This window comes from Nicotiana tomentosiformis, chromosome 10 (genome assembly GCF_000390325.3).
Source record: "Nicotiana tomentosiformis chromosome 10, ASM39032v3, whole genome shotgun sequence".
In the NCBI taxonomy this organism is placed as follows: Eukaryota; Viridiplantae; Streptophyta; class Magnoliopsida; order Solanales; family Solanaceae; genus Nicotiana; species Nicotiana tomentosiformis.
This window is the reverse complement of record NC_090821.1, coordinates 65,812,969-65,826,159: the sequence shown is the minus strand read 5'-3', so window position 1 is coordinate 65,826,159 and position 13,191 is coordinate 65,812,969. Positions and strand designations below refer to the sequence as shown.

The 13,191-nt window shown below is 37.6% G+C and overlaps 2 protein-coding genes across 2 annotated transcripts; both read right to left on the bottom strand.

Annotated features, from left to right (window-relative positions):
- Nucleotides 1-177: 177 nt before the first annotated feature.
- On the bottom strand, nucleotides 178-573 carry LOC138900317 (uncharacterized). The gene has a single exon (XM_070187042.1). It carries the CDS (start codon nucleotides 571-573, stop codon nucleotides 178-180), a length of 396 nt encoding a protein of 131 aa, XP_070043143.1.
- A 478-nt stretch (nucleotides 574-1,051) lies between these two features.
- Nucleotides 1,052-1,762, bottom strand: LOC138900316 (uncharacterized). The gene has a single exon (XM_070187041.1). The coding sequence runs from the start codon at nucleotides 1,760-1,762 to the stop codon at nucleotides 1,052-1,054; it is 711 nt and encodes a 236-aa protein (XP_070043142.1).
- Between the last annotated feature and the right edge of the window lie 11,429 nt (nucleotides 1,763-13,191).

Here is a 13,191-nt window from a genome sequence, read left to right as displayed (position 1 = left end):
GCGGACAGCACATTGTGAGTGCGGCCGCACAATTCCAAGCCCAGTAGTACCAATTCTCTAAAGTATGAATCTGCGGTCGCACAAATATTTTGCGGCCGCAGTTCATAAAAAGAAACATGGGTTGCCTCCCAAGAAGTGCCTGATTTAACGTCGCGGCACGATGTAGATTATCATCAATCACTTGAAATGAATTAATGCCACGACGTGGCAATCATCAACTTTTCCAAGATAATGCTTCACCCGGTGACTATTGACTCTAAACACTTCATCATTTTTATTTTTCAAGTCTAATGCACCAAAGGGTGTCACCTTCACAACCTCAAACGGACCATTCCACTTAGACTTCAACTTTTCCGGAAATATCCATAACCGAGAATTGAACAATAACACAAAATCATCTTCTTTGAACCCCTTGTTCCGGATGTACTTGTCATAGAGGTACTTCATCTTCTCCTTGTATAAGGAAGAACTTGTATATTCACGGTACCGGAATTCATCAAGCTCATTCAATTGTGCCACCGTCATGTTAGCGGCGACATCCCAATCAAGATTAAGCTTCTTCAATGCCCACATAGCCTTGTGCTAAAGTTCCACCAGAAGGTGACAAGCTTTCCCGAACACCAACCGGTATGGAGACATCCCAATCGGTGTTTTGTAAGTCGTCCTATAAGCCTATAGAGCATCATCAAGTTTCTTTGACCAATTCGTCCAGTTGGCATTCACGGTCTTTGACAAAATACTCTTGATCTCCCGGTTGGAGACTTTCACTTGTCCGCTTGCTTGAGGATGATAGGGGGTCGAGACTTTGTGAGTGACACTATACTTGGTGAGTAAGGTATCAAAAGCTTTGTTGCAAAAGTGCAATCCCCCATCACTTATAATGGCCCTTGGAGTGCCAAATCTTGTAAAGATATTCTTTTTCAAAAACCACACTTCGAGCTTCATTGTTGGGTAGAGCAACGGCCTCAACCCACTTTGACACATAGTCCACATCTACCAAAATGTATGTGTTCCCACAAGAGCTTACGAAAGGTCCCATGAAATCAATGCCTCACACATCAAAAATGTCAATTTCCAAGATGGTGGTGAGGGGCATCTCATTTTTCTTAGAAATCCCACCGACCCTTTGACAGTCATCACAACGCTTAGCTAGATCACTTGCATCCTTGTAGAGAGTAGGCCAATAGAATCCACAACCCAACATTTTCATCGTCATTCTCGCTCCACCATGGTGACCACCATATGGTGAAGAGTAGCAAGCCTTAAGAATTTCCACTTGTTCTTCCTCTGGCATACATCGTCGAATCATACCATCGGTACAAATCTGAAAGAGATACGGTTCATCCCAATAAAAGTCAAGGCAATCCCGTTTGAGCTTCTTCCTTTGGTTTGAAGAAAACTCATTCGGTATAATACCACTCACAAGATAATTTTCTAAGTCGGTGAACCATGGCATCTCGGTCATTAAAATGGCTAGAAGTTGCTCGTCGGGGAAGGAGTCATTAATACCAAGGCCGGTATGTGGCCTCCCCTCCTCTTCCAAGCGAGACAAGTGGTTCGCCACTTGGTTTTCACTGCCTTTGCGGTCTTGGATTTCGAGATCAAACTCTTGCAATAAAAGCACCCACCACATTAACCTCGCATTTGAATCCTTTTTGCTCATTAAGTACCGAAGCACCGCATGATCGGTGTGGACAATCACCTTTGTACCCATCAAGTATGGGTGAAACTTCTTCATAGCAAGGAACTCTTTTCCGGTCATCGTGTAATTGATTTGGGCATCGTTCATGGTCTTACTAGCATAGTAGATCGTATGGAAGATTTTGTTGATACGTTGCCCCAAAACTGCTCTGACCGCCACATCACTTGCGTCACACATGAGCTCAAAAGGCAAGCTCCAATCAGGTGCGGTGATAATAGGGGTAGTAGTCAATTTGAACTTGAACAATTCGAATGCCTTCATGCAATCCTCGTTAAAATGGAATTTGGCATCCTTCTCCAAAAGCTTACACAAGGGGTTCACCACTTTGGAAAAATCCTTGATGAAATGGCGATAGAACCCGGCATGACCCAAGAAGTTATTCACTCCCTTCACGGATGTAGGGGTGGGAGTTTAGAAATCACCTCTATTTGGGCCATGTCGACCTCAATACCATTCTTTGAAATTTTGTGGCCAGGGACAATGCCTTCCTCGACCATGAAGTGACACTTCTCTCAATTGAGCACCAAGTTTGTCTCCTAACATCTTGCAAAGACCTTATCCAAGTTTTTCAAGCAATCATCAAAGGAATTCCCAACCACAGAAAACTCATCCATGAAAACCTCAAGAAAATCCTCCACCACGTCGGTGAAGATAGCCATCATACACCGTTAAAAAGTTGTTGGTGCATTGCATAACCCAAATGGCATCCGCGAGAATGTGAAAGTACCATAGGGACATGTGAAAGTACTCTTCTCTTGGTCCTCCGGAGCAGTAAGAATTTGATTATAGCCGGAATATCCATCAAGTAAACAATAGAAAGCACGGCCAGCCAACCTATCAAGCATTTGATCAAGGAAGGAAAGTGGGAAATGATCTTTCCTTGTGACTTTGTTGAGCTTGCGATAGTCTATACACATTCTCCACCCGGTCACCGTTCTTGTAGGAATCAACTCGTTCTTGTCATTGGTGACCACGGTTATGCCCCTTTTTTTGGGGACACATTGCACTGGAAAGGTCCACGAGTTATCGAAAATGGGGTAAACAACCCCAGCATCCAACCACATTATGATCTCCTTCTTCACCACCTCTTGCATTGCTTCATTTAGTCTTCTTTGATGTTCAACGGAGGGTTTGGCATCTTCATCCAAAAAATTCTTGTGTATGCAAAAGGCGGGGCTTATACCCCGAATATCTGCCAATGTTCATCTGATAGCTTTCTTCCTCTTTTGTAGCACTGCCAAAGTAGAGTCTACCTGCACGTTAGTCAAATAAGAGGAAAGAATAACTGATGAAGTAGAACACAGACCAATGAATTCATACCTGAGATATGGAGGTAATGACTTTAACTCCAAAGTGGGAGGCTCCTCGATTGAGGGCTTTGTTGGAGGAGTCTTCCGGTTTTCAAGATCTAAGGATAATTTGCAGGGTTCATAAGTGTACGATCCCATTCCTTGCAATGCATTCACACATTCCACATAGCCATCTTTCTCATCATCATCATGATTAAGCAATACGGCCTCCAAAGTATCATCAACATTCATCATGGCACTAGCATCATCAACTATCACCTCGGTCATTAAGTCCACATACGTACAAACTTCATTGCTATTCGGTTGCCTCATAGATTTGCACACATGGAAAACCACATATTCATCACCCGCCCGGAAGGTGAGATCGTCGGCTTCCACATCAACAAGTGCCTTCCCCGTAGCAAGGAAAGGTCTACCCAAAATAATAGGCACCTCAGTCCACTTCACAATCAAGAATTACAAAGTCTGCCGGGAGGATGCACTTATCAACTCGAACCAACACATCATCAATAATACCCAATGGTCTCTTCATAGTACGATACGCCATTTGTAGCCTCATAGAAGTGGGTCTTGGTTGCCCAATCCCCAACGTTTTGAAAACCGAGTAGGGCATCAAGTTGATACTCGCCCCTAGATCACAAAGAGCTTTGGCAAAGTCGGCGCTTCCAATGATGCAAGGGATTGTGAAAACACCGGGATCTTCCAATTTAGGATGCATTGAGTTCACAATTGCACTCACTTGATGTGTTATCTTTATAGTCTTACAATTCATCGATCTCTTCTTTGTCACCAAATCTTTCATGAACTTTGCATATCCGGGCATTTGCTCCAAAGCCTCAACCAATGGTACATTAATAGACAAGTTTTTCATCATGTCAATGAACCTTTTGAATTGGTTCTAGCCATTTTACTTGGCGAGACTTTGAGGGTATGGAGGAGAAGACCTTGGCATTGGTGCCTTAAACTTTGGCACTGCCGGTTCCGATATGTCAACAATGTGTTCCCTAGACGGGTTCACTTCTTCTTGAGTCTCCTCCACATTTTCATCAATATCAATTCTCCCTTCGTCATTTGCTTGCACCACATTTTTTGGAATCTCATCTTCTTGAATCACTTGTTCATCATTCACAATTTTTCTTTGACTTGAGGTGGTTGCATCCCCACCTTTTCCATTTCTTGTAGTCACGGCCATGGCATGTCCCGTGTTTTTCCCACCCTTCGGGTTCACCACCGTGTCACTTGGTAGTGCCTCCTTAGGATGAATGTTTAAAGCTTGCGAGATTTTCCCCAATTGAACTTCCAAATTGCGAATTGAAGTGTTGTGAGAGGCAAGTTGAGCATCGGAGTCGGAATTCTTCTCCATCATTTGTTTAAACATATTCTCAATTCGCCCCATCTCATTGTTGGAAGAGCTAGGACCATAGGAAGGATAAGGATGCGGGTTGCTTGGTAGTTGATACATCCAGAGCCTTTGACAGCCCGACCCCCGATTCCCTTGATTATTGTTCCATCCCCCTTGGTGTTTGCCTCCCCATTATCCTTGACTATTGCCACCCCAATTGCTTTGGTTGTTTTGATTGTTCCAATTCCCTTGATTACCTTGAGATCGCCATTGTTGTTGATTCGGGCCTAGAGTGTTGTTTCTTTGCCCTTGAAAGTTGTTCACATATTGTACTTCCTCCTCTTGTTCATTGTAAGATTCATCTTGGTCAAACCCACTATCTTCTTGCACATATTGTTCCGCACGATTTTGCACTTGTTAACCCTTTTGCCTTCGCTTGTTCACTATCATATTTACTCCTTCCATTGCATTTACTTGCTTAGGACCTTGAACTTATTGAAGTTGAGCTTTGGCTAATTGATTCATTATGGTGGTCAACTCGGCAATTGCTTGCATGTGATCATGCAATTCTTTATGTAGGTGAATCACATTTGGATCACCTTGAGGAACATTTCCTCTACTTTGCCATGCCGATGAAGTATCTGCCATTTCATATAAGATCTCACAAGCTTCGGCATATGGTGTTGTCATGAAATTTCCACCAGCAAGTTGGTTGACCACGCATTGATTGGTAGTATTGATCCCCCTATAGAAAGTTTGTTGAATCATAGCCTCAGTCATATCATTGTTCGAGCACTCTTTCACCATAGTTCGGTACCTCTCCCATATCTCATGCAACGGCTCATTGGGTTCTTGTTTGAATGCTAGAATTTCGTCTCTAAGAGTAGCCATATGCCCGGGAGAAAAGAACTTGGCAATGAATTTCTCCGTCAATTTATCCCATGTATGAAAGGAATGGTTTGGAAACCTTTCTAACCAATCCAAAGCTTTCCCCCGTAGTGAGAAAGGAAAAAGCCTCAACCTTAAAGCATCCTCGGAGACGTTTTCTATTTACTCCCCCAGTAAGTGTCCACAAATCCTTTCAACTGTTTGTACGCATTTTAATTCGGAGCTCCGGTGAAGAATCCCGGTTGCTCTAGCAATGTGAGCATAACAATTGTGATTTGAAAGTTACCCGCCCTAATGCGGGGGGTCTATGGCACTTGCATACCCTTCATTCGGCAACACCCGGTGTGGAGCAGCTCTGGGTGAAAGTGGGGGTGGAACAAGAACGTTGTCTTGAGATGGTCGGTCTCGTCTATTTGCTTGAGGTTCAGGAAGAACCTCTTTAAATTGGCCATCTTCCACGTCCACATCCCCCAATGGCATGTTTCCGAGAGGATTATTGTCGTTGAGAGCCATTGTTTCACCTACAATTGTTTAACCCAAAAATATTAGTAACACGGAAGGAAAAGAAGACAATTCACACACAAAACCAATTATATAGCTAAATCCGTTTTTAATGCTCCCCGGTAATGGCGCTAAAAATTGATCTCGCCCAAATCATACCTCAGTTTGAGGTTGTGAAGCGGTCGATTACAATAATAAAACTCAACTAGGAGTCGGGATCGAATCCACAGGGAGCGTAGATGGGATTAGGTATATATTCAGACTAAGCGCGTAAAGTGTCTAAGATACATTTCCACAAACTGTGTTTTGATTCTACTTCTAAATTATGCTACGGATTGCAAATGTAAAGATAGAGAATAATATTTTTGGTATTGTTTTTCAAGTATGTAAAATATCTAGGGTTGTGACTTCCACCTAGGTGTTTGCCTAACGGGTTGTGGGCTTTAGAGCGGGTTTTGTTGGTCGGAGTGTATTATAGATATCAACACATAATTACCCACTCAATACCTCTCGGTAATAGAGTGGTTTTGCCCAATTTGACTTTCTCAAGTCCAAATGGGTAATGCACAAAATAATTGATATATGCTCAAGTCGGGTTTTACTATCTCTAGATTCAACCCTTTAATTAAGACTATCAATTTCTTGAGTTCATCCCAATTTCTTGTTAGCCAAGTTTTCCTAGACTAAGTCTCTCTTTCTCAAGTAGAGACTAAGTCAAATTGGCTTGAATCAATATTTGCAGTCATTAATTCTACAATTATAGCAAGAACTAGGCTAAATATTACACACCCAATCATAAATAAGCCCTAAATCAAACACCCATTAGGTACCCACACTAGGGTTGGGTCACAACCCTAGCTAGAAATTTAGCAACTCATAGTGGGTGATGAAGAAAATAAAGAAGAAAAGATGATTAAACTCATATTTAATGATAAATAGATGAAAATCCAATGTAAAAATTGACAAGCTATGATAAAGTTTCCTAAAACAATAAAGAAAACGGCTACCAACTTTCAGATATTCAAAACTTAACCTAATTTCGTCAGAAAAGACTATTTATACACAACTGAAATTTTCGGAAAACATTGCCCTTTCAGAGATTCTGCGCCCGTACAATTCTGTATGCGGTCCACACTTTGCTGCAGCTCTTGACAAGGATCGCCATAGGCACTCAGCCATACTAGGCTCTGTATATCGGCCAATTTGTGCTCGCTCATAGGTGCTCAGCCATAGTAGGCTCGGTATATAACTTACCATCTGATCAGAGGTTGCCCAATAGGAGCCTGCCCACCAATTATAGCTCGATGGTGGTAAAAATATTGTAATACTGTATATATATATATATATATATATATATATATATATATACTCTCTCTACTCTCTTGGCTTAAAGAAAACAATACTAAACTGAATATGAAGTTCCGATAAGGGAGAATACTGTAACTTATGAGACTGGGATAATGTACATAAGTTCATGAATACGAACTTCTCTTTATACCTCGTTATCAAACTCATGTAGCTACGAGATGCTGCCAAAATGAAGAAAGGTATAGCCTTAACATACCTTATCGCAATCTTTCCAAATCACCAAGTTGAACTCGCCTCTTCGTACCTTAATCTACAACAACGATAATAATACTATCATTAAATTACGAAAGGTACAACTATCGCACAACGAACGACAAGCTTATTTTGTATTAAAACGGGCAGCATCTCCCCTATAATCCTTACTTTCTCCAAATTTAAGAAAATACCAATAACACAAGAATACAACAATATCAATATATATACATTATTTTCCAACCTTATATACACCACAAAATACTACAAAATAGCCCAACACACCCCAACCTCTTCATACACAAAACGACCACCGTAGTAGTGTCAAACAGCCCGAAAATGTTACGACGAACGACCAGCCCACTATCCTGCATTTATGTGGTGTTTCTTCACAACCTTACTCCTCCAAAACTCCACAAAACAGTAGTAAAACAAGCATCCCAACATCAACACAAAACAGTCCGCTACAAGTGAGTAACTCGTACTCACGGTTTTCGATCACCGTCCCGTGAGTTCTAACTATTAGAAAACGAATTTATCAACCTTTATTGATATTTAAAAGCTTAAATATAGAAATAAGGAATTTTATTAACTCTTAAATACCTCCAAAACTTAAACTACAAAGAAAAAGAGAGGCAATATAGTGATACTTACGTCGTAGAGATCGTTTTATTGTTATTGGTTCTTGATTTCGTGCCCCGGATGATAATCTTGTTGGAAACCCTTGTGGAGAGCTTGAGAGTAAAGTTAGGGGTCTTATTTGGTCATGTTCTATGGAAAATTGAAGAAGGAGACGAGATAAGGATATAAATGTCTAATTTCTTTGAAAAGTCAAAAAGGTGCTACTTGGCACCCTATCATTGGCCTTTTTTCATATACATATATCTTTTTATCCGGACGTCATATGAATGAACTGTTAAGAGAATTAAAAATTAGATTCCAAGACCTTCAATTTGATATATAATATATCTCAAAAAGACCTCTTATAGCACATGAAATGTATTGCTCAAAAAGCTTTAGTGACACACCTACTTGTCACCTATGTAGTCTGTGCAGTCTCGCGAAACTACAAATATCACTCTACTCTGATGTCGTATCGACAAACAGTTTAATGTGTTAGAAACTAGACTAATACCCCATAACTCTAAGTATATTGGGAGAAAATCGCAGTTATATTTGACCCAAAATTTCAGTAAATCTTATGAACGTAACTTTTGATGAGTTTCATCGACTTTTGTTTCACAACTCGCTTGACGTCAAAACATAACACACGAATATCATACGACTAACATAACTCATAACATAACCTCCTTAGCATTCCCTAGTCTCACCCTAAAAGTACATGTTATAGCATTCCTAACTTGTTGACTTTCGACGAAACTTATTTTCTTCAATTGGTTTAGCTTCTAAGCCTTCCAAACCTTTTAGTACTTGCAGTCGATGATCTTAAATATTTGTAACCTCCAAATTAACATGATTAGCTAACTTTGTAAACTTTTTAAAGATGATTTCATTTCTGAGCTTACATCAATTGACTTACGATATACTCGTACGTACGAAAACATGGGTTGTAACATTTTTAGAAGAAGCTTCAGTAATAAAGTTAATATAGAATCAAATTCGGTCGGCACTAACCCAACATTTTAATCAGATTTAAAGTTGCAGATGTCATTCTATTATCATAAATATGGGGAGTGGGGATGGAAAGATGAAAGATTGTATTTTTGATTATTTTTATTGAGATGTGTAACAAATTTTTAAATTTTTGTGACATTGCATAATGGAAGAAGGAGCAAGAGAGGGCATATATATATATATATATATATATATATATATATATATATATATATATAAAAGTTATATTTTTTTCTCTTGAAATGAAGTTGTAAAACTATCTAATGCTCCTCTGCAATTGTGTTACTTTTGTTGTCCAAAGACATAGAAATGCCATTGTTAGATATTCATGTAAGAGATTTTTAACTTCCTATACTACATATGAAACTTTATTACCCTCCCTAATCAAGTTTTAACTTAACTATATGGGCATATACGATTTATCAATTATATACAATTAGTATTAATGAGTATCCCTTTATATTAGGAATTGAATAGCAATTTCCTTTCATGTTGCACAATTGATATTCGAATTGAAATGGTCAATCAATAAATTTTGAAGGTGTTTAATTCTCCACCACTGACAGCCATTAAAAAGCTTCAAAGCTTTGAATTCGAATTTGGATTTTTAAAAACTATTGTTTGTTTGGATTGGGTATTGTTGCAAACAATTAAAAATCTTTTTTGGAGTTTATATCTCAATCTTGAGGGTGTTTGGTGAAGATTAGACTTGATTTTGGGTGAATTTCATATTGAAACTCGAAGAAGAAGAACACATGACATACAATATACTTACGAAATTGTATTAAAGTTGTATGTAAATTGTATTTAAGTTGTATTTTATTGTAACTATATATTTATTTTTATTTGCATATTGTATGAAAGTTAAAAAATACTTGTATAATGTATGAATCGTTGTATAAAATTTGTATTTAAGTTATAAATATTATCTTGTTACATAAAGTTGTTGAAATGTATCAATATTGTATTAAGAGAGGAAGTGTTGATTAGAATTTCATAGAGGAAGAAGAACACACCACTTATAAAATATATACAAATCATATACAAAATACATATTGTATAAAATTTGTATGAAAATTGTATTTAAGTTATATAATGTTGTAACTGTATTTAATTTGGTATAAATAATGTATGAAAGTTGTAGATAAGTTGTATACTATATAATTAGTTGTACAATTTATTTTTAGTTTATATATTATTATAAATGTATCAAATTTGTTTGAAATTTTATTTTTAGTTCGTAGGTAGCAGAGAATAGGAAAAAGAAGAGGAAAGAAAAAAAAATAGATTGTATATGGAGAAAGACGTCAGAAAATAAGGAAAGAGTCTGGATTAGCTCCCGTAGTTGAAGCTCTTATAATTATCAATAGGGTTCTAGATTAAGATCATGTGTCCATCTAAAATTTAAAAGGTCATGATTGTTTGCTCCATTTTCTTTATTTTCTTGCTCACGGTTTAAAAGAGAAACATAACAAATATGAGTTAGATGCTTGATTTGTTCGCTGAATTATCTTTTTAGATTCTTCATTGATTTTCGTTTTCTCCTCAATAGCTTTATTTAGCTACTTGATTTTCAAAAACAAAAAAAATTACTTAATTCAATAAAAGTTCATAGTTCTATACCCACTTCAGTCCCATACTCATACATCTAATATGTTTTCCGTTTTTTTAACTCCTTAGGTTAAACACAAAAGCATTTTAGTGATGGAGATATAGACTCCTTTTGAAGAATTTTAAGAATTGAGGAATTTTGTTAAGTTAGAAATTGAGCATTGGAAGGTGAGTTATAATGGAGATTTCGTGACCAGAAAAATGAAGAAATTAGAGGAAACAATCATGACTTTCTAAATAGAACCCTATTGATAATTACTAGATTATCAACAACAGGAGCTAATCTAGATCCATAAGGAAAGAGAAGAGGAGAGTAAAAAAGGAAAAATAGTATAATTAAATTTCTTAATTTAAGGCACTAATAATAGATTGTATATAAATTATAAAAAAAAAAAAACATAGTTAGGTCGGGTAATATATAAATCTAGAATAATTTTAATAAATAAATTTTAAATATTATATAGGAACGAAAAAATACTTCATGTAATACATCATTTGGACCCGAGCCACATTAATTAAGAGTCATCTTTAATAATATCGTTCACAGAATTTTGCATACATCGTATCTATAGTCATAAATTCATAATTCACCTTGTAAGTAAATCAAGATTTGGAACTGTTATTGGAAAGGCGTTACTTCATGTACCAATTTGATATATAATTTGTATCAAAACTATTTGTGCAAAGTTATTTTAAAAAAAACACATACGTAGGCAAATTCTTGAAAGCAAGATTCATATCATATATGTTTTCGAAGGTAGTCACAACCAAGTTTCAATAAATCTGGCTAGCAGATAAGAGTTAGGAATAGTGGTGGCAAGATGAACAAAAAATAATAATTATTTATCCATATTATTTACTAAAAAATGAGTAAGATAATAAACTTTTTAAAAGTGGGTCAAATATAAATAAGATCCATATTATCCACTTAAAAAATGGATAATCAATTGCAAAAACTCAAATTGGGGTTGTCTTAAGTTTGAGAGACTAGTAATTCTCCCAAAAGTAATTATATTGAAGAAGCCATGGATAATATGGATACCCATATTATCCGCCGGTTAATCCATTTTCTATCTGTATAAATATGGGTCAAGTCGGAGAATTTAATTTATCCGTTTTTTACATTATCCATTTTCAATCCACCCATATCTGACCCGGACAACCCGTTTGCCACCCCTAGTTAGGAACGTCAAATTATCCCAGAATTAATTATTTCGGGATTATTATTGTCACGCCCCGAACTCGGGGAGCGCGATCGGCGCTCAACCGAGTAAACCTGGTTAAGCAAGCCTGTTAGATTTTATTCTACCCAAACTCATTCATGAAATAAGAGGAGATGTACTCCATTAATCAAACACTGAGAAAATTTCATTAACAACCCCAATTTTTCCAATTCCATTATTCAAAAGAGATTCATTTACGATTTCCAAAATATTACAAGTTCATAATTATAATGAAAAACATGTTTGCCAAATATCAGCATTTCTAGTTCAATTTCCCACATCAAAAACTACCCACAATCTGTCTACGGAGCCTCTACGTATGACAGAAGAATAGTATGAAAGTGCCGGCAACAAGGCTCCGGCTATACCTCAAGACACAAAGTGTAACATCAAGTGACATCGGGCCCGGAATAGAGTAGGGTTCACCAAAACCTGCTGAATAGGGAGTAACTGCTAACGAGGACCAAAGTTGTCCGCTGCTGAATCACCTGCATCCATTGAAGATGCAGCGCCCCCGACAAAAGGGACGTTAGTACTGTCGAATAGTACTAGTATGTATAGCTAAAAGTCCTCTTTCAAAATAGAATGTCCATATAAGAAAAAGCAACACATAGAAATAACAAGTCACAATCAACAATATCTAAATGTCCAGTGAAAACATAATAATTTTTAAAATACTGTCACGACCCAATTTCTCCCTCCGTGAACCATCGCGACGGCACCTAGTCTCTACGACTAGGTAAGCCTAACACTTTGCAAAAATAAAACAAAAATACGAACATTAACTACTGACAGTAACAAATATCTAATAAGCAACTGAATGCCACTTGACATATACAATTATCACCTCTGAAAATGTACAAAACAATTCCCAAAATTCGGAATACCATAAGTCACAAGCTACTAAGAAGTCTTAACTGTTCTATCATCATTTCCACAAAAAGAAGGAAAAATGAACATAGAGGGATAGCGGGGGACTCCGAGAATCTGCGGGCACGAGCAGATGTACCTTGAAGTCTCCAATAAGCAGCAGCGACTGCAACTAGTGATGAGGCTGGTAAGATGAACTTGGATCTGCGCACGAAAAATATGTGCAGAAAAGGGTGTGAGTACACCACAACGGTACCCACTAAGTGCCAAGCCTAACCTTGGTCGAGTAGTGACGAGATCAGGTCAGGACCCTACTGGTATAAATATAATGAAATAAGACAATAAAATATCGCAGTAAAATAAATACGGAAATCTAACAAGAATAGAATCAATGAAAGACAACAGCTCAGAACACAGTGATAACAACAGGGGATCTCCCAAGATATCGTCTCGTATTCCCAAACGTAAATGTGCAGGGAGATCTCCCGAAATACCGTTCTGTAGTCCCAAAATAAATATGCAAAACAGGAGAATCTCCCGAAATACCGT

Excerpts from the sequence above, each read along its gene's own strand:
- LOC138900316 (XM_070187041.1), bottom strand. The coding sequence starts at position 1,762 with ATGACCGGAAAAGAGTTCCTTGCTATGAAGAAGTTTCACCCATACTTG.
- LOC138900317 (XM_070187042.1), bottom strand. The coding sequence starts at position 573 with ATGTGGGCATTGAAGAAGCTTAATCTTGATTGGGATGTCGCCGCTAAC.